This window comes from Aspergillus nomiae (genome assembly GCF_001204775.2).
Source record: "Aspergillus nomiae NRRL 13137 chromosome Unknown contig00176, whole genome shotgun sequence".
NCBI lineage: Eukaryota > Fungi > Ascomycota > Eurotiomycetes > Eurotiales > Aspergillaceae > Aspergillus > Aspergillus nomiae.
This window is the reverse complement of record NW_015378231.1, coordinates 22875-42621: the sequence shown is the minus strand read 5'-3', so window position 1 is coordinate 42621 and position 19747 is coordinate 22875. Positions and strand designations below refer to the sequence as shown.

The following is a 19747-nucleotide window of genomic DNA, read 5'->3' as shown; positions in this document are numbered from 1 at the left end:
TCCAATTCTACCGGATATTTCTCCTCTTCCAACCAAACGGAGGCACTAACGTTGCCTTCGGTTCGTCTTGGACCTTCTGGATATCCTCTATACCTTTTCTTACTCTTCATCCGTTATACCTCGTCTCTCGAAACATTTATATTATATTCCTATTCGCTTTCCTTGCCCGTCACCACCCAACCAAACCTTACTAACGTTCCACTCCAAGAACCAGCTCAACTTGTACAGCATCCAGTATGTACTGGCTTTATTGTTTGCTTTTCCCATTGGCGTGTTTATTCTTGCTCCTTTCATGGAATTCGCGACGTATCAAGGATGGCCCTGGTCCCCAACCCAGCTCCCCAAAACGATTTCCCGAGGCCGTGAGTCCACCCATGTCCCGCGAAGGGTCTCACTCCAGTCAACACTCGTTTCCCATTTTATCTTCGACGTTGGACCGGATACGAGAATGCACAATCAAACATGCGTTTATTCCGCGAAGTATTATCGATGCCGAGATCAACGAAAAGGCCGTGCAAGACATACTAGCTGAGAAAAGAATCGATAGTCGAGTCCCAAGAGCCAAGCTGGCAGAGAAGATTGTTCAACGAGCTCAAAAGTTGTTCACAATTCTGGTCATGTCAAAAAAGGTGGACCATATAAATACCTTCATGGACCGAGGGATACAAGATAGCAATCTCCCATTCAAATTGGACGGGAACGTCTTGCGAACCAGTCAAGGCCACGAGGTCCCGGTACCAGAAGATTGGGACTATGAAGACCTGGAAGCATTAGAATCAAAACAGTGGCGTGTGCTCGTGCCGGTCTTTCGCCAAGGTGCTCATTACGATTTTCCAGAGCAGCAGAAGTTTCCTTTTGTGGGGAAAGAATCTGCGAAGTCTACTGAAGGTGGGTACGGAAGAGTCTCCTGTGAACGCATCCATGCCGACCATCACAACTTCTGTGAACCCCCTGACAGTAAGGTGAGTGATAGCGACGCATACATCTGGGCGACGCTGCATCCTGGTTGCTAACCCAAGGTAGAGCCAAGGGTGTAGAGTTGCAGTCAAGAAACTCATCCGGCAAGATATAACTCTGTTCCAGAGGGAAAAAGAATTCCTTGAGGCCCTGGGTTCAGCTGATCCCCATCCACACCTGATCAATCTTTTATGCACCTATAGCTTCCAGGGAGACAATCACCTGGTGTTCCCTTGGGCGGACGAGAACCTTCGAGAATACTGGAAGCGGACTAAGCTACCCCAATGGAACAGCCAGAATATCCTGTGGTGGGTCAAGCAGGTGGTCGGAATCGCGAGTGGATTATCTGTGATACATAAGCTACCCCAGGCGGGTAAAACATCCAGTAAGACGCTTTATGGACGACATGGTGATCTGAAACCTGAGAACATCATATGGTTCAAGAAGCGTCCTGGGTGCACAGATCAAAACGGTATACTCATGATTGCCGATCTAGGGCTAGCGAAACTTCACCGATTTGAGTCCAAGTCGAATGATCTAGATGCAGCCTTCCCTCAGACCTACTCACCTCCTCGCCGTCCTGGGGAGTTCATAAACCGAGCCTTCGACATCTGGGGTCTCGGGTGTCTATATTTGGAGCTCGCTACCTACATCATATGCGGGGAGAAGGCCATCGGAGAATTTGCAGAACTCCGGGGATCCGACGACCCCAACTACATTATCAATACAGATTGCTTCTACAGCGTAGATCAGACGAGAGTCCGTCCATCTATAGATGCATGGGTGACGAGGCTGAAGACGAACCCACGGTGCTCCCCCGTGTTGTCTGACTTGCTGGATTTGATCATGTCTCGCATGATCCGCATTGAATCGCGCGAGCGAAGCAGCGCTCAAACAGTCTACCGGAAATTGGACAAGATGTACAAAAAGGCTAAATCAGACCCGCAATACCTTCTGGGTAGTTACGAGATGTTGCCGCAGCAGGAGTTGGATAACTCCCAGGAGCCCACCCTCGAAGCATCACCTTCTGCTCAAAATGTGTCTCACGGCTCCAGCTCGACCTACTTCACCCCCAAAGCACACAGTCTAGGTGACGCTGTCCACAATGCGCGACCCCTGCGCTTGAACAAGTTCGGTCCCGATCTGCAGTCCAAACTGGTTGTTGACAGTGACGATTCGTGGTCCATGAGTGATTTGGGCCTGCCAAGGAGCAGGGGTACATGGCCCCAAGTCGGCAGCAGTTGACCCTGCTGTAGTCAGCTTTGCTCCTATCAAGATGGGTACTCATTGTTTTGGATTTAACTACCCTTGGTGCCTTTTCTTTATTCCCTCTTTGTTTCTGAATCCATCTTGATTATGCTTGGGTAAGATGTAGAAGAACTATATGTGTGTATTATCTTTGACATGGGCGTATATTTGTGGATAATTATATGTTTGGGGGGCTTTGATGGTGTTGGCAAATGTATCATTGGGAAGGGAGAACTATAGACCAGACATGATGAAGTCGACGACCGTTATCAGACATGTCACTAGCAATTCTATTTAGTAAATTTCTATGAATATTTACGTCAGAATGCGGGTTCAGCCAGGCAGGATACGGGCCAAGCTGTATAAAGATAGATAGACAATTCGTAACTCGAAGAGCTACAACAGGACTGGACCCGTAGTTCGCCGTGACATTAACCGTGCCCTGGCTTCTAGGGTAACGGCGGTGGAAGATAGCGGCAAGGTGGCGGGCGGGCCTTCGGTGGGGTTCCTTTAGGGTCGCAGTGTTCTGATGTCGACCCATACTTCTTAACCCACGACATAGCAGCGTGCAGGGCATCTGTTCTTGATATACGATGAAATTAGACATTTCACTGGGATAACCCTAGTCCAGGGCTAATATTACAAATTACCCTTAGCTTTCCTGATCCAATATATGCTAGGGTCTGTTATACTATTGGTGGTGTACTGTTCAGAAGCCTTCAATTTTAATTATTCACAAGACTTCCTAAGCATACTTCCGGTTTCAGTGCATCTTCACTCATAAAAAACGAGGTATTCTGTCCATTTTCCGGGAGCACTTACTGAGGGATAATCACTCAGTACTGAAGACTCGCCCTCCTCCATCGCGAACAATACAAGATGGGCGATCGATCTGACTATTGTTGTCGCATACACATAACGATCCGAGATCGATCATAGTGATTGATTACGCCATCTGTGACAATCATGAGAGCATAGCATGATGATCGACTCCGCACACACTGCTGTCTATCATCGAATTGAGCCTGAGAGCAGCCGATGCGCAAGCCACATATCTTCCAAAGATGGCAAGACACGCAAACTTGACATACTTGATCTTCACGGAATCGATATTTAATCTTTCAGTGGCGTCATAGAAATGCTCCAGCATGCCAAATGATTGGTAATGGGACGTCTGGCTAGTCGTACCGTTCATGTGCCACCCGTGAATAATGCTCGTGTTGTGGCTTTAGATTATAATTTATCGGGGATCATGTGGAGAAGGATGGTAAACATATGGGGGAGCGCATGTTCAGGTAGGTTTGAGGGACCTAGTCGGTACTATGGTACATCCAGGGACCAGACGCGTGGCTCAATGCCCTCTCGGGCTGATAGATGACGTGCAAAATATTGCTTATATACACAGGAGAACAACATTAACGAATCTTGGGAGTTTTACTGCTACCTTCCCAATATGACGTATTGTCTCTGAGGGGTTCTCGGTCGCTTCAATGTTATCGGAGAAGCTAGTCTGTCGCCACATTTGACGTTGATACGTGAAACTACACCGAATAAACCCAGCCAACAAGAACAGCATATCAACGAACATCATTGCTACCATGAGCATCTCAACCTGTGGTTGGCCATATCTGGTTTTGGCTGGCAAAGATCCCGCGAATGACAGAAGACACACCGCAGCTCAACCATGGTTTCGAAGCTCACTGACCCAATTTTTTCCCTGGAGTCTAGGAGGATGCATGTCCGATCAAACATCCAGGTATTTCCCGTCCGGGTAACAGCGTACAGGTCAATTAACTTTGATTCATAGATGTTATGTCCATTCATTTAAAGTCCTGACAGCCCCCCTGGGCTTAAAAAACCACCATCTATGTGAATGACAAGTCAGCTAGAAGCACAATCCTCCCGATCATGGCAATAGCAACAGCAGAACTTAAACAATCTGTTAATTTCTTCCGACAAGCCTCGCGTGTCAGTGTACCTGGCCGATCATCTCTGGCTGCGATTTCACATGGGAAGCTACAGAAAGAGTCCTTCTCTCCTACCCCCAATCTCCGTCGCTGTCTGGGCCACCACGGCGTCTACCGCAAGTGTGTACAAGCCGCTCAAGAAGCCGCAAGCCAGCCCGTCCATGCATCCTGTGGTGTAAACCGCAGCAAAGCTACTGCCATTACGGGCAACGCAACAAAGCATAGATCCACGCCTCCTCCTATCCGATCCCAGATTACCCAAGCCATCAAGCAATGACCCAACGCCGACATGTCAGTGCATGTATCAAGCCTGGGAACGATGTGATCCGGATACCAGCACATGCCTCGCCCCGGAAAAGAGACATAGCCGGTAGCTTGCAGTACAGAGTTAAATTCCTCTTAAACCGAAGATCATTGCCCGAAGAGCGATATTTGTGGCACAATGCTGCGGGCTGATGCACAAGATCCATCTTATCATGCATGATTATCATCGACCACGTTTATCGATTCTTTCTCCAATTGCAGAGACAATTCTCTCACCTCACTGATCCCATCAGGGATGGGACAGTTGGGTCCTTTTACCATACAGATCTATAATTTTACCGAGACGCTCAACTTGCTACGACGGTTATGATTAATGAATCGGGTTTGCATGATTTTGACATGATGTTTTTGTCACGATGAACGTGCAGTAGGATACATCCCATGAAAATAAACAATCTTCCAAGATAATGAAGTTTTTCCTGACCATTCAAGTCAAAACAAGGTGACAATAAGTAAATGTAAAGAAATGACAAAACATCGACAGAGCTATATAAAACCTCAGAAATGATATTTATAGCAGTCTTAAGCTGAACTTTCCATGATTCTTCTTCCAACCATTCAACGACCAGTAAATACCACATGCTAATCCACGTAACAATCGAGATTACAACATCCACAAGAATAATTCCAAATAGAAAGATAGCCCTAACCAATGACCTCACTCTTACTTTCAAAACGTAAAAGCCATGCAAACCAAACAAACACATCCAAACGCGGACTAGTTTTATCGCAAACCAATTCCTATCTATCTAAACTCTAAACTCCAACGAACGAACAATTCGCGGTTACTACGACGATACAAACCTCTTTAGCATATAATACACCTTGATCTCTTCACTCTTCATCTTGCCTCCTTCTCAGGGTCCTCTACCCCGAAAAACAACAAAAAAAATAATCAACCAAAAATCCCTCAAAATGCCAACCACCCAACAACCTCTACGCAACGCCCTCACCTTCGAAAAAAAGAACCATGACATGCTCAAGCTCCCTAAACGTGCGTCAGACCCCCAAATCGCCCCTCCAAAAGGAAAATTAAGAAAAGACAAAACCAAACCAAACCAAACCAAACCCAAAACTAACATCCCAAACCACAGACGCCGGAATCCAAAAACGCCCTATCCCTCACGCCCCAATCGCATCCCCGTACGCCGGCGCCAGCGTCCCCAAGATCGTCTACGTATCAACCAACACGCCGTTCATGAGCGCTGTGAAACGCGTCCAGAAATTCCTCCAGCAGGCTGAGAAGCGCGCGACCGCGTCCGTGAACCTATCGAGCTCCAAGAAGCGGGACCGGGAGAGACTGGCGCAGATTGCGCGCGGGAGTGAGTCGTTGAAGAAGGAGGAGGTGTTTGTTAAGGCGACGGGGCGGGCGATTGAGAAGGCGCTGCGGGTGGGGAAATGGTTTGAGGAGAGGGAGAGTGAGTATACGGTGCGTGTTGAGACGGGGAGTGTGCTTGTTGTTGATGATGTTGTTGAGGATGAGGGGAGGAAGAGGAGTTTGGAGGAGAAGGTGAAGGGTGGTGGTGGTGGTAGTGGTGGTGATACTTCGCAGGGTTCGGAGTCTAGGGCGAAGAAGCAGAGGCGGGCGGCTAGTGCTTTGGCGGCTGCAGAGGAGGAGGAGTTGCCTGAGACGAGGACGCGGTGGGTGAATAAGGTGGAGGTTTCGATTGCCTTTAAATGAAAGGTATGCGTGAGCTCTGGGAAGAAATTTTGGACTTGATGGTCGACTGAGTATCAAGATGGGAGAGAGCAGCTGCTGGGGATAGCGCCGGTCAATGCTCATGCGATGTTATGGTTCGGAATGTGCGTGGAGAACAGGCCTCCTTTTACGCCAAACGCGAGAACCGGGTTAAATGCCATCCGTCGTGGTACAGCTCCTTTGCTGATATGCCGCTTGATGTTCGATATTGTTGAGGTAGACGACCGCAGAGTTGTATACACTGACAGGCGTCACAACGGGCAACAGACCGCCTGAACCTCTTATGGAAGAAGTCTTCTTCGAGAATTTCAAGGGGGAGGGAAGGAAGATCTACCAAGCGCGAAGACACTCGCGTCTATAGGCTTTTGTCTATATACTTACGTTTGGGACATATTCAATGCACATGAACAATTGTGTGTTGAGATGTGCCACTTGCCGAGTTAGCGGATTTGAAGAAACTAGAAAATCCAGCGTTTCAAGAACAGAAAACGTGTTGCGGAACGAGGTGGTCTAGAATAACTCCATACCAATCTCAAAACTAAATGCCATGACTTTTCGCACGCTCACGCTGAAACTGGAAGCTAGACGCAACACCCCGAGAAAATGCATCTCAGAGTAGTTTAGTACACACAGCTACATCAGATATATACAACCTGGACAGAGAGTCAAGGGAGGTGATATCTTGCATATCAACGCTTCTAGAGTTGCCTTCTCTCGATCTTTTCAATCCAAAAGAAATTGTTTCCGTGAACCACGCATCGTTCAAATGATAATACGGCTGAACTCAGCCGAACGAGAATAGGACATCGGTAAATGGTACCTCGAAGGCTGGAGTGAGGGGATGATGGGAAAACATATCGATAATCATTCGTCGCTTTGCTTAACACTGGAACTGCCAAGGGAAGTGATGCTGCTATGATAGACTAATACACAAAGGCGGGTGAGCCTTATATGACTTGCTTCTGCCCATGAAGAAGGAAACATTAACGTAGAGTGAAAATCAAGAAGAAAGAAACGGAAACCTGCTGCTGCCAGAAGATCGTAACTGGAACAACACGCAGTACAGGAAAGATATATGAGAATGAACAGCAGATGACAAGGGAGGGTCATGCAAGTTATGCAATCTGATAACTGCCGATAAAAGCGGAAATGGGAGGAGAAAAGATAAAGATTACACCAAGCATCCGCAGAATACATGAAAACACAATGATATCAAATGCGAAAATCGAAGCGAAGTGGGAGGGAAAAAGAAATGGAACGAGTGGTCAAAGAGTGTGAAGCATCCAAGAGTCGACCTCTGGAAGTTCTTTTGTAGAGCAAGGTTGGGGCCTTTGCTTTGAAACAAATACAAGGACAATCATTTGTCCATTTTCTGCCATCCATTCAGATAGGCCATTAGCCCTACACCTAGAAGAACGACCCCAAGCATCGACGCGTATGGGCTAGAGTGCTGCAAGACATCATGTTTGTGAGGCGGCGTTGCAAACGTCGTATCGGAGATTTCAGTCTCCTTAGATAGGGGCGATGTTCCAGTGCACTCTGGCTCCATCTCACTATTTGCGTCTGGGTGGTTCTTCACCTCATCTGCACTAGACGAACCGGAGCGATTGGTAGCATCCTGTGCCTGAGTCCTTGACTCATTGTTTGCCACGGAGCGCTCTTCACGCTCTCGTCTTAGAGTCTCTATCATCTCTGCTAACGACTTTCTGGTCTCAGCCGTCTCACTCTCAGCCTTCTCAGCACGGTCCCTAAACACCGTGATTTGCTTCCTCATTTCTTCCATTTCTTCCATCATCGCCTCAAGGCGCTGCTGCAAATCATTATTGTTTGCGGTCACCGACTTCTCCTCTGAGATAGAATCTTCCAAGCTAGGTTCAGACAGCACACCATTTACTAGCGGCTCTGCAGGGCCTAACTGTTCTGCAGCAGTCTCTTGAGTATTGACGGCATGAGAATCAGAGATAGTGTGGTTTGCAACTATTTCGTTATCCTTAGCCCTCATCTCGAGACTTCTGGCCTTTTCTTCTGCAGATTGCCGTGCATTCCGTTCTTCAAGTAAAAGGCTCTCTAGCTCTTTCACACGAGCACCCTGGCTGTCGAGCTCTCTTTTAGCTGACGACAGAGCTTCAATCAGCGATAGAATTTGACTTGATTCACGAGAGACAGGTGAGCTTGTGGCTCCAAGCTTCGGTTTCTCTGTATCAGATCGCTTAAGAGGAGAAGTAACGTCAGTACCATTGCGTGGCAAGGCATCGGGCTTTTCAGGTAGAGGTTGCTGTGGAGGTGGGGCGGGAGGGTCAGAAAAGCGAGAGAAAGAATCAAGCCGAGGCATCTTGGGCCTGCCATTGACTTGACGGGACGAAGTGCTATCTGCAGGCGAGCTCTTCATTCGTTCTTTCTCAGGATGGCCTGATTTCGTAAGATTAGTCAAGAATTCGTCCGTTTGACGTAGATCTTGTGACTGCTGTTTGGCCTGTTTCATTTCGCTCTATAGAGGGTTAGGAGGCAATTGGAATAGAAATCAGATATCATGGCACATACCGTAAGTCTTTTAACAACTTGTTCAATAGATATAGGGGAGTTCCAGTAATTCATTTGCCGCTGTTGTTGTAGCGCATTGAACTGACTACTGGCTGTGCTCTGTACACTCCGGTTGCTCAGCGAGCTCCCGGATCGCCCTCGCATGTGTGATAGAGGCTGACTAAGGGGGGAAGGTAGAAGGCCTCCTCCTGAGGCAGGGTCCAGATCTCCAAGTGTGAGATCAAGAATATTCGGCATGGTGCCATAAACCCCAGCATATTCCACTTTGCAACAGACCTTGTGATGTACAACCGTTGTCTGATCTTCGCTAATGATATCGATTCCCAGTTCCAGCTGGTCATTTTCACGGAGCTCATGCGGCTCTGACTCGCGGTTTTCTGGAGACAACCGTGTTCCGTTAACAAACGTGCCATTCGACGATTTCACATCACGAATGAAGATTCGCCCGCCTTTTTCAGCCCAAACTTCGGCATGTTGTCGACTGAGCACCTTGGAATCGAAAAATCCATTCGCTGGGGTAGGCACTGTTTTTGCATTCGTTTGCCGGCCAATTCGAACCGTTTCCGGGAAATAGGGCACATTAATCTGCTTCTTTTCAAATGTACCATTGAGCGGCACCAGCGTCAAAATCGCGGGCGGTTCTCCCGAAGGCGCGCTCCCTGCGCGGACGCCATTTTGTTGGGGTTGGAGCATATGTTGAGATGGAACAATGGAAGGCTGGTGATGGATAGCGGACATAGCCGATGAGGCAGTGGGACCGGAGGAAAATGCGGGCATTGCTTGAGAGCGTGCGTTGCTCACGCCGGATACTGGTTCTGACTTAGAGCTAGGCCACAGACTGCGCGAAGGTTTCTTTTTAGACGACCAAGTGGCTGATTCAGGGTTGTGGCTTTGACCGGCATTAGTATTCTGGGGAGTTGATGTCACGGTTGACGTGGACGAAGTAGATCCCAGAGAAGAAGAGGAATTCGATCTTTGAATGGTCTTCCGTGGCATAAACATGCGTGAAACTTCGTCCCCGTTCATTGAAGACAGAGCACCTTGTCCTCCGTCACCAGGTTCGTACCATCCCAAGCGAGGCCCCGATTGCACACTAGGTGGTGATGCCACAGCAGTCATGGAGAAGGATACCGGCGATAGTCCGTAGGTGAGACTATTGTTTCAGGGATACCTTATCTCATAGGCGCTGGGTGAAAAAAGTAGAAACCGCGAACACTCAACCGTCTAAGTATACAACTCGAATACCAATCGTCGGAAATTCACCGATAATTTTGTTTCGCGACAGTCTCTAAAGCCAAATCGCAGTTAAGGGATGTGTAGTGCGCCAATGACCCGTATTCCGTATTCCCACCAACTGTTATCGAGGGTCACGTTAGTATCAAGCCGCAGTCGTCAAATTAAACAGCAATCCGGTTCCTCGCGAGGGGGAAGCGACACAAAGAAATAGAAAGGGTCCAGACCACAGGGGTACAGAAGACAGGAGAGGCTTACCTCCGTAGTACAAATGCTGACGATCAAAATAATGTGGAGTTCGGATGCAAAGCAATGGGTGCTTCAGACCAAGGAGGCGTGGAGGCTTGGCCTAGTCCGCACAGCGACCGGTAAAAACGCCGTCCAAAGGGGAAAAGAAAGCAGCACGAGACGGTAATACCGCCTTGCACAGGCTTGTAAGCCGCCAAAAGCGTAATAACTCGATGCAGAGGATTTTAGCAGATCGAAAACCAAGTCGCATGGGCAACGGTTGAGAGGGTCAGCTCACGGATCCCTAACGCCTCAGGCTTCCATCACGTGAAAAGCCACACGTGCAGATTATCTAAGCAGGTCGTCGCCTCGATCCTCGACGGTCATGATTTCCCTAAGCGGAAGGCGGTGTCACGTGTCACCGGCGGAATAACCCCGGTTTTGGTGGTCCAACCGTCGGAGCTTTCCACCTCTATAAGCCTTTCTGAAAGAAGGAGAAAAGAACTGCAGTTTGCCTGCAAGTTCCTCGTCGATTTATCTTTATTCCCTGAGAATATCCCTGGCTCAGCTCCCCTCGCTTTCAACATGCCCGTCGTTGCAGGACCTCCTCAGGCCCACGGCCCCTCTACTTTCGACAAGAGTAGGTTCTTCCTCTGAAGCAACAGAATAACTTGGTTTGACTGACCTTCTTTACAGTGAAGATGGGTGCTATGATGGGCTCAAGTAAGGCATAATCTAGATACTCTTGTCACATTGGAGGAGTTTGTTAACAGTGTCTCTCCAGCTGTTGGCGGTATCATGGGCTTCATCATCGGTTCGTTGCTTTCTATATAGTGAGTCTTAGTAGGCTTGCTAATGATACATCAGGAACTGTCACTATCTTCCAATACGGTGCCGGACCCAACGGTGTTATGCGGACCTTGGGTAAATACATGCTTGGCTCTGGGGCGACTTTCGGGTACGTTTATACCTCCGAATTCCTATGGGTGTAGTTTATTTATCAAACACAACATGTGCATTTCTTCGGGCTTCTACCATACAATGAAGGACACCTTGCTAATCCCTCTTCTTCGTTATCGAGCAGTCTCTTCATGTCCATTGGCAGCGTCATCCGTACTGAAGGACCTCACAACGATGCTTGGCTTCGCGCTCGGGGTCCCCCGATGATGCTTCCTCGCCAAAGCCCTCTGCGGCCCATGCGCCAGTAGACGCACAGTCACCGATTTATGCGCAGCGGTCGAACGGTGGGAACGTGAAACTTCCCGCGGGTTATCTGTACAATAGTATTTATCCTGATGAACAATTTGTATGGCCCACGGGTCAACAGTTAATGCAGGAGAGCGGTTGGGAAGAGGCAGGGGTGATCTCTGCATAATGTACATACAGTCTGGGCATCGGGACGGACTGAAAACATTTTTGGCCCGGTGACAGGATGTCTCTTGGCGTTACAACAAAGCTAACCGGTTAATGAAGGATGGTCATGAGCAAACGACCTGAAGAATGAGGTAGTCGATTGACTCAAATCTCAATATAGGACTAGTAGAGTCGGTTCCTACAGGCCCAATCAACGGGGAGTAGGGCGATCTTCAAGATGACCAAGCCGCTCGATAGACACAGTTTCAGTAGCGTAACCTAACGGCAGTCTAACTTTCATACACCATAGATTCTAAGCGGCGTATATTATGAGCTTGCCGAATGGGGAATCAAGTTAAGGGTAGGTTATAAATATCCGAGGCAATGATATTACGTTGTGTTTAGCTGTCCAGAGTTATATTATGTGATTGGTACCAACATCTTGCACTAGATTGAACTTGAAAGTAGATTCTTGACCAGAAAGACAAACGAGCTTGTGTGGATCAGCCGGAGTTTTTTCTATATGTTGCCTGAGATAGTCGCCTTAAATTAAAGTACCTTTAAAAAAAATTAAAATTAAAATGGATATTTGAAGGGAGAGATCATTTATTTGTATGCTGGGCCAAGTGGACTCGTTGCAGGGCATGACTGCTCATCGTGGCTGTGGCGTATCTGGACTGTTGTATATATGATAGTAGATAGGAACAAGCAGCATCTCGGTCTATTGGCGCACAATTATACTACAGACACAATCTAGAGTCACATGTGTATAATAAATGTTTTAAAAACATGGAAAGGAAGGAGAAGAAAAAAGCAGACTATAACTCTGTACATGAAAACATCAGTTCATGAGGGCGATCACATGAACAGTCATTCGTCAATAATTAATATCAGGACCCTCTTCCTTTCTTTTCCAATCCGCTTTTTGGCTTGGTCAAGATCACGTTAATCATGTCAAGAATAGACGAGTTAAAGAGGGAGACGAGCTGGAAAGCCATGCAGAAGCCAGGTCTGCATTGCCCCGCTCAGTTGAACACGAGAATCATTATCGGGAGACGGACTATGTATTCCCAATTTATGACCGACCGTACTTAGTCTTGCCGAAAGAGAAAGGCACGTAACGGTACTTGATCATATGCTGGATCTGTCGGCGCACTGCACACAATCACTCGATTAGTACCGCGAAACAAACCTTTGCAAATTTCCGTGGGGAGACTTACTGGTCAAAACAAACAGAATAATCCAGTACACAACGAGCACAGGCCAGAACACAGGGATATCAAAGACGCTGAACCAGCTGCAGACAAACCCAATGGCGATGGCGCGGGTGGCGCTCTCCCAGAATTTGAACTCGGGAAGACGGCGGATGAACGGACGGAACTCGTCATCCTGCTTGGTGGGGAGGGACGCAGCTGCGTCGCCATCCTCGAGACCTTCGTCTTGAGTAAGAGAGGGGTCGAACTTGGGTTGAAGGAAGAGAAGGAAGAGGTTCAGAAGGTAGATGCCGAGAGTGTAGGCGACTATTGGGTGATGTATCGTTAGCGCATGCTTTCTATAATGGGTCGTCTATTTTGTAAAAGAGGTGAAATCGGATATTGTCCGTACCGATGTACCAGCCCTGGGCTAGGATGATCCTCAGGAAGAAGATGATGAGAAGGACGACGGTGCCGATCCAGCGGTAGGCAGTGAACGGTGTCGAGGCATCGAGAAGTGTTTGATATTTCTTGGAACGGTTAGTGACGTTCTTCAATCATCGGCCATGTCTTGCGCCGATTCAAGACATCTGTATCTGGGAATTGAACGTACTCTGGCGAGCTTCGACGTCTGCGCAGTCACCGCGGTGAACGGAGTCTGCTCGGGCTCAGGGACATCCATGGCGTAAACAAGGAAAAGGTGGGGGAGAAAAAAATGACAGAAGACAACGGAAATATCTCAAAAGCCTCTGATACTCGTACTACTCATGCACGATATGACTCCTCGGAAGAAAACCAATCGTCTGTGGTCCGGAGGCTGAGAGGAGGCGCGAACTTATCTACTCACTGGAGAAATGCGTGGATATCTGTTTCAGGCGCAGGAAACTTGTCCACTGCGCTTGTCAGCTAAACCGCTTTCGGAATTCCAGCCACTGGAAGGCGGTACAATTACGCTAGCCTGGATTTGTTCCTTGCTTACTCAGAGATTATTTAAGACAGGCACCCAGCAGTTCACGTGCGCGCATTGCCTCGGAGGAACGGTTCGCTTCGGCTGCGGGGAGCGTCATAGCTCCGTTTACAAATAGCATATAGGGACTTGTCGACAGTAATAATAATCCCATCCTTTTTTTTACGTCCACCATTTGTATTATATCTGATTTCAATCCACTTTACATCAATTGATTTCATAGCAGCCGCAATGTTCGCCCGACAGTGCACACGATTGGTGTCTTCCCGGACTGCCGTCCCCTTGTCTTCGTACCTTTCCCGTGTTAGGCCGTACTCCTCGGCAACAGGATATGAGCACATCCTGACCTCCAGCCCCAAGCCTGGTGTCGGGCTGAGTATGTATAGACCTGTTATTGCGCTTAATATAGCAAATAATAGTAACTCATTGGGACGATAGTCACATTGAACCGCCCCAAGGCCCTCAATGCCCTTTCCAGCCCTCTCTTCAAAGAGATCAACGATGCCCTCTCCAAATACGATGAGGACAAGGATATTGGTGCCATAATTATCACAGGAAGCGAGAAGGCCTTCGCTGGTATTGTCTCCATCTGGTCCTAGATTTGGTAATACAGGATTAGGCTGACTGACAAGCAAAGCTGGTGCCGATATCAAGGAGATGGCGCCCTTGACCTTCTCCGCTGCATATAGCAACAACTTCATCGCCCCTTGGTCCCACCTCGCCAACAGCATCCGTAAACCTGTTATTGCCGCAGTTTCTGGCTACGCCCTTGGTGGTGGTTGCGAGCTCGCCCTGATGTGCGACATCATCTACTGTACCTCGAATGCTACCTTCGGTCAACCGGAAATCAAACTAGGCGTTATCCCCGGTGCGGGCGGATCGCAGCGTCTGACTCGTGCAGTAGGAAAGAGCAAGGCGATGGAGCTGATCCTGACCGGAAAGAATTTCAGCGGCAAGGAAGCGGGAGAATGGGGCGTTGCCGCGAAAGTCGTTGACGGGGGTAAGGATGAGTTGCTCGAGGAGGCCCTCAAGACTGCCGAGACGATTGCAGGATATAGCCGTGTTGCCGTCGTTGCTGGCAAGGAGGTGGTGAACAAGAGTCAAGAACTCTCGTTGAGAGAGGGCGTTGAGTATGAGAGGCGGTTGTTCCATGCGCTTTTCGGAAGTAAAGACCAGAAGATCGGTGAGTTGCCTCTTGATCCTTTACTGTGATACATTGCTGATAGAATTAGGCATGACGGCTTTTGCCGAGAAGAAGAAGCCTGAGTGGTCGAATGAGTAAACTTGGGTGAAACGCTCGATATTCCAGAGCCCCCTGCTAGCTTCGCCATTCAGGTCAATTTGACGGGAAAATAACTTAAGACATTAATGCAAGAACAGTGATAACCCATTGCCTCAATATTGTAGCCAACAATACACATGCTGACAAGTAAGATCGGCCATAGCATCGTAACGTAAATCGTATTCATGATTAGAGTATGTAGAGTATGTACAGCATTAAATATCATATTATGTTCGAGAATAGTGTCATGACGACCCAGCTTGCTTCTCCAATTGAGCCACGTCGGCTGTGGCCGACTTTTGTGTTTGATAGTCTTTCACCACCTGGTCTTCAATAGTTTCGTCGAAGACATCCACTTGGGTGCTAGCGAACTTGCGTGCGCTAACACCCCGTTCAAAGAGAAGATCCAGTTCAGCAAAGGAACGACCCTTGGGCTCCGGAACGCGGAAGTAGGTGTAGATGACACACAGGAAGCAGATTCCACCCCAGAAGAAGCCCGCGAAATTACTCCAGTCCCAGGCCTCTGGATTGAGCATATATGGGGTCAGGACACCGCACACAATAGCGACAATGTTATAGAGATTGCGGCCAAGGACCACGGTTTTGATCTGCAATCTGCGGGTTGAGAGTTCGGCGACCAGGGAGTATGCAACTGTTCCAACAGTGCATTGGTAGAACAGAGCCCAGACCAGCATCATGGCGCCTGTAGCGAGAGCTGATTGGTCCCTATGTGAGTCTGGAACCAGACCTAGGAAGCCCATGACAAGCAACATGACACAGAGACCGCAAAGTCCGTACAGGTAAAGAGTTCTGCGACCGATTCCCAGAGTCATGAGAAACCATGCCCCAAAAACGCCCACCATATTTATACCGTATTGCCCCATGGCAAAAGCATAGGATTTGTTGGTGGCTAAACCAGCCTGCTTTAAGAAGTATGTGGAATAATTGGAGAAGGAGTTGCCGCTCAGGTTCTGAATTGCCCATACCATGCAAACAATCTCCGTTCGCCGTAGATCGGTTCCTCTGAAGCAGTCGAAGTAGCTAGCACCTCGGGTAATCTTAGCTTCGAGTGCTGTGGTATGAACCATCATGGATATGGTTTCGTCTGGATCGAAATCGGGGTCTCGCTCAGCGTTAGTTAACCGTTGAAGGGATCGTTTGGCTTCCTGCGTTTTGCCTTTCCTCACAAGCCACCATGCGACTCAGGTGCCAACATGATCCCAATGAGTAGGGGTCCCGGCCACATCCATTGCAAGCCGTACGGGATTCGATATGCCCACTCATCAGTCCGGTCAATCATTCCCATGATCACACCGATACCAATCAGCTGACCCAGGCCCCAGCAAAAGTTGACATAGGTTGTCAGGTACCCTCGCAAAGCCACGGGACAGACCTCTGATGCATATGTGACCGAAAGCGTTTGGAAGACACCCCAGGGGATACCGGCGAGGATTTCGGCGGCAAGTAATGCTTGAACGTTGGGTGCGGTAAAAAAGATGGCAGTCCACGCTGTGATCAAGATGAGACATGCGATCATAGTAGGGCGGTATCCGAACCGTTCCGAAGCCCATCCATTGATAAAGAGCCCAATGATTTCTCCGACATATGCACCGTTGCTCAGACCTGCTTGCCACTAGAAAAATCTGTCAGTATACATTCATACGTTTGGCCGGTTCACAAGAAAAAGCAAAGACAATAAAAGGCATACCCGCGCCGGTACTTCATATGTCCCATCTGCCGTTAGCTCGCCGTACTTCCTGTTGAACTGATCAAAAGCGTAGAAATTGTTGACCAGACTGATGTCGTAACCTTCCATGACTATGCAAGTAGAGATGAAAACACTCCACGCGACAGCTTTCGGGTAAAGTTTGATGCCTTGCAACAGGGTCATCTGCTGCTCCTTATCTGTTGCGGCTTTCGCATTATGAACGATCTTAGCCGCGGATGCCGTGGAATCCTGGCGATCGTTGCGGGATTCTGGCAAGTGTTCGTCTGCCGGGTCAATGGCATCCTGAGGCTTAAAGGAAGCCATGCTGGGCAATCACTGTCCCCAGTTGAAAGGAAAGGATAAAGGAGGGGACAGAAATGGTAGCAAAGGGATCCTGGGGAGAAAAGGGAGGGACAATCGTGGACAAAAGATTGCACTGGTGGTTCCTCTTCTGGTACGGCCAGTGGGACGACGTCGCTAGAAATTTATGGCCTACTAGTATGGCTCGGCGGGGCCTCTCAAGTCCCCACTTCCGCTTCTACCCAGGGACATCGCCAGGGGAGGACATTTTGGTTGGATGGTGCAAATTTTCTGGCCTGGACGCCAACGAGGAAATAAAATTGTACTAAAAGGGAAAAGGAAATTTTGAAGGCTTCGGGAAGCCCTAAACCGGACTAACACGAGACTGGGGATTTAAACTGCGGGGAAACGGAGATTTGACTCGTGCTCTGTAGCAGATCATAGGCGGCCAAGCCATTAGTCTGTCTCGCCCATTGGGTTGCTGATGGAACTGGGCGTCCGGACAAGGTTTTGTAGCTCCCTAAGTGTCAGTGCAAAGATTCTGTCCCGAAGGAATCACAAAGAACAGATCGGAACAGATGTTAGAAACGCAGACGCCGATAGAAAAAGCAGGGTGCAGAAGTGGAATCGAGTTACACAAAATTTTTGTAATGATTCGAATCCCGAATAAGGCTATCATGGCTCAAGGACTCTTTGTACAGTAGGAATTTTCTCTGTACTCCCTGGTGGTTTCCCGTGATCACCAATTCTGGTCTAGACCCTCCCTGCCAGGTTCCTCCTACACTACCATCTGTCATGTGAGATCGTGACGCGGGAAGAAAGAGCAAATCCAAAGGCAAGCAAAGAAATTAAAGCTCCATACTCCAAGGTCCGTTATACATTTTAGTCATTCTATAATAAATTAAGTGGTACTGATGAGCGGGGGATTTTTTCATCTTCGCACGTGTCTACAAACACATATTGAGGGTTCAGTAATATCTTGCTGAAGAGCGACATACTCGCTGCACGTAAACAGCCCTGAAATACTTCTGAAATTTAGATATATGAGTGTGGTCCCATTCATCTAAATAAGCTATACTTGGCATTGCGTGCTTCAGTTCATGATCAGTTGTATTCTCCGTTAGATTAAGATTTTGAGCTATAATGTAGCAACCTGCCCTGTCTTTGCATCTAGAGCAGATCATAGGCAAACTCTATAAGTTCTGCTTTTGCGGGCACACTTGTGGTTAGCAAAATACATATTGCTATCCACTTCAGGTCAGAGTTCATTAGAACCAGGGACATCTGTTGCAACCCTTGGAACAGTCATCAATGTTTGCACCTAGCCATCAAGAGCTTTAACTCAAACACACAGGATTCTATATAATTGACTCCACGATAGAAGCAGGTCAGAAAGCTAAATATCAGGCAACAATTTCACCTCGATTACCAAATTCATAATACATCGGCAGTAGAATATGCTACACACACCTTCCCTCAGAGTAAAGCAACATAGTAATATCATAACGAAGAAAAATCAAAGCCTTCAAAGTCTGAGAAGTCACGCCTTGAGACACCCGTCGAATGACCAGAAGGTACGTGAGATATTCTCACTTCTTCTGCTCATTGTTGCTGAATATGCCCCCTACCGACTCTCCAACGTTCTGAGTGGTGTTGCCGAGCCCTTCACTGGTGCCGCTGACGGTCTTCCCCAAGCCCTCAGTCGCTCCACCGACGGTTTTTCCTAATCCCCCCACGGCGGTACCCAAGGTACCAGTCACTCCATCGACGGTCTTGCCCAGGGTGTTGCCAAGCCCATCAAGCAGGCCGGCTACAGCGTCTGTCAGCATCACTAGTCATGTAAGTAGGTCGTATAGACCAACAAATGCGGCTAAGATCGATAGATGCAACCACAGGCTCATGGGACATCTTCTAAGGAAGGGGGCAGTGGATATACTTACGGTTCTGGTTATCAGAGGAAGAGGAAGACATTTTATTGGAGCAAGATGGCACGGGAGGTGCGGGTGATTTAACGGAGGTAGTTGTTCACAAAGTTCAATATAGATATTGTACCAAACTTATCAGTCTTGATATCACCAAACTTGTAATACTGTAGTTACATCTACACAGTAATATCAATGCAGTTCTTATATGTCTGACTGCAGGTTTAAACTGGCCCACTATGATATCATCGGCTGATCTCAACGGCGTCGCGCCCGGCCAATTATGTCAAGTAGATCGTTCGGAGAATAAGTGGCCGACGGATATCGCCCTATGATATTCATAGATATGATGCAAATGTGAAGATCAAAATCGTATATCTTGTTTCTGCCGACGATGGACTCGATACGTGTGGTAGTACCTCTTCCGTCATCGCGCATGCAAGATTATGCGTGCCATGCAGGTAGATCTAGGCTAATAGAATGGTATGTACTATAAATTACAAGGATGTTCGGTCGAGCAATAGTCGGCTATTTGTATCTTAAACGTGGGTTCTTACGACCACATGGTATTAAAGGTAATGTAGTTGTCTGAACCGAACCGAGTTATTGGCTCTTGGTGTCTTATTAGCCACATTGCCAAGGTACACAGAGGCGATATTGCACTATATCTTCAAGAAATTATTAGTTGAGATCACTTAGACGAGAAGGTCTGTTTTGCTACAAGGCTGTATACACGTGATACTTTATTTCATTTGCAATTCTTGTTCGACTGTAGGAAGAGAGGCAAGTTATCGGTTTTGGTTACACCCCCTTTGTTCAAGTGCG

The 19747-nt window shown here is 48.0% G+C and overlaps 9 protein-coding genes across 9 annotated transcripts; 5 read left to right on the top strand and 4 right to left on the bottom strand.

Annotated features, from left to right (window-relative positions):
* Positions 1 to 236: 236 nt before the first annotated feature.
* On the top strand, positions 237 to 2202 carry ANOM_007724 (protein kinase domain-containing protein; the record flags this gene model as incomplete). The annotated part of the gene is made up of 2 exons (XM_015552980.1): positions 237 to 962; positions 1024 to 2202. The coding sequence occupies 2 exons, from the start codon at positions 237 to 239 to the stop codon at positions 2200 to 2202; spliced, it is 1905 nt and encodes a 634-aa protein (XP_015405957.1).
* Positions 2203 to 4113: 1911 nt separating this feature from the next.
* ANOM_007723 (uncharacterized protein) lies at positions 4114 to 4449 on the top strand (the record flags this gene model as incomplete). The annotated part of the gene is made up of 1 exon (XM_015552979.1): positions 4114 to 4449. One exon carries the CDS (start codon positions 4114 to 4116, stop codon positions 4447 to 4449), a length of 336 nt encoding a protein of 111 aa, XP_015405958.1.
* A 962-nt stretch (positions 4450 to 5411) lies between these two features.
* Positions 5412 to 6177, top strand: ANOM_007722 (ribonuclease P subunit p20 family protein; the record flags this gene model as incomplete). The annotated part of the gene is made up of 2 exons (XM_015552978.1): positions 5412 to 5490; positions 5591 to 6177. The coding sequence occupies 2 exons, from the start codon at positions 5412 to 5414 to the stop codon at positions 6175 to 6177; spliced, it is 666 nt and encodes a 221-aa protein (XP_015405959.1).
* A 1375-nt stretch (positions 6178 to 7552) lies between these two features.
* ANOM_007721 (putative cytoplasm to vacuole targeting Vps64) lies at positions 7553 to 9855 on the bottom strand (the record flags this gene model as incomplete). The annotated part of the gene is made up of 2 exons (XM_015552977.1): positions 7553 to 8683; positions 8737 to 9855. 2 exons carry the CDS (start codon positions 9853 to 9855, stop codon positions 7553 to 7555), a joined length of 2250 nt encoding a protein of 749 aa, XP_015405960.1.
* An 805-nt stretch (positions 9856 to 10660) lies between these two features.
* On the top strand, positions 10661 to 11747 carry ANOM_007720 (MGR2/ROMO1 family protein; the record flags this gene model as incomplete). The annotated part of the gene is made up of 5 exons (XM_015552976.1): positions 10661 to 10837; positions 10894 to 10920; positions 10982 to 11011; positions 11065 to 11155; positions 11282 to 11747. Coding segments are annotated over 5 exons (408 nt in total), but the record flags the coding sequence as incomplete, so codon positions are not given.
* A 672-nt stretch (positions 11748 to 12419) lies between these two features.
* Positions 12420 to 13425, bottom strand: ANOM_007719 (Rer1 family protein; the record flags this gene model as incomplete). Its single annotated transcript, XM_015552975.1, has 4 exons — positions 12420 to 12705; positions 12771 to 13070; positions 13156 to 13273; positions 13357 to 13425. 4 exons carry the CDS (start codon positions 13423 to 13425, stop codon positions 12626 to 12628), a joined length of 567 nt encoding a protein of 188 aa, XP_015405945.1. The 3' UTR covers positions 12420 to 12625.
* A 516-nt stretch (positions 13426 to 13941) lies between these two features.
* echA (enoyl-CoA hydratase echA) lies at positions 13942 to 14992 on the top strand (the record flags this gene model as incomplete). The annotated part of the gene is made up of 4 exons (XM_015552974.1): positions 13942 to 14086; positions 14149 to 14286; positions 14348 to 14893; positions 14943 to 14992. The coding sequence occupies 4 exons, from the start codon at positions 13942 to 13944 to the stop codon at positions 14990 to 14992; spliced, it is 879 nt and encodes a 292-aa protein (XP_015405944.1).
* A 245-nt stretch (positions 14993 to 15237) lies between these two features.
* ANOM_007717 (putative MFS alpha-glucoside transporter) lies at positions 15238 to 17024 on the bottom strand (the record flags this gene model as incomplete). The annotated part of the gene is made up of 3 exons (XM_015552973.1): positions 15238 to 16115; positions 16187 to 16625; positions 16701 to 17024. 3 exons carry the CDS (start codon positions 17022 to 17024, stop codon positions 15238 to 15240), a joined length of 1641 nt encoding a protein of 546 aa, XP_015405947.1.
* A 1565-nt stretch (positions 17025 to 18589) lies between these two features.
* On the bottom strand, positions 18590 to 18971 carry ANOM_007716 (uncharacterized protein; the record flags this gene model as incomplete). The annotated part of the gene is made up of 2 exons (XM_015552972.1): positions 18590 to 18810; positions 18941 to 18971. 2 exons carry the CDS (start codon positions 18969 to 18971, stop codon positions 18590 to 18592), a joined length of 252 nt encoding a protein of 83 aa, XP_015405946.1.
* Positions 18972 to 19747: the final 776 nt, after the last annotated feature.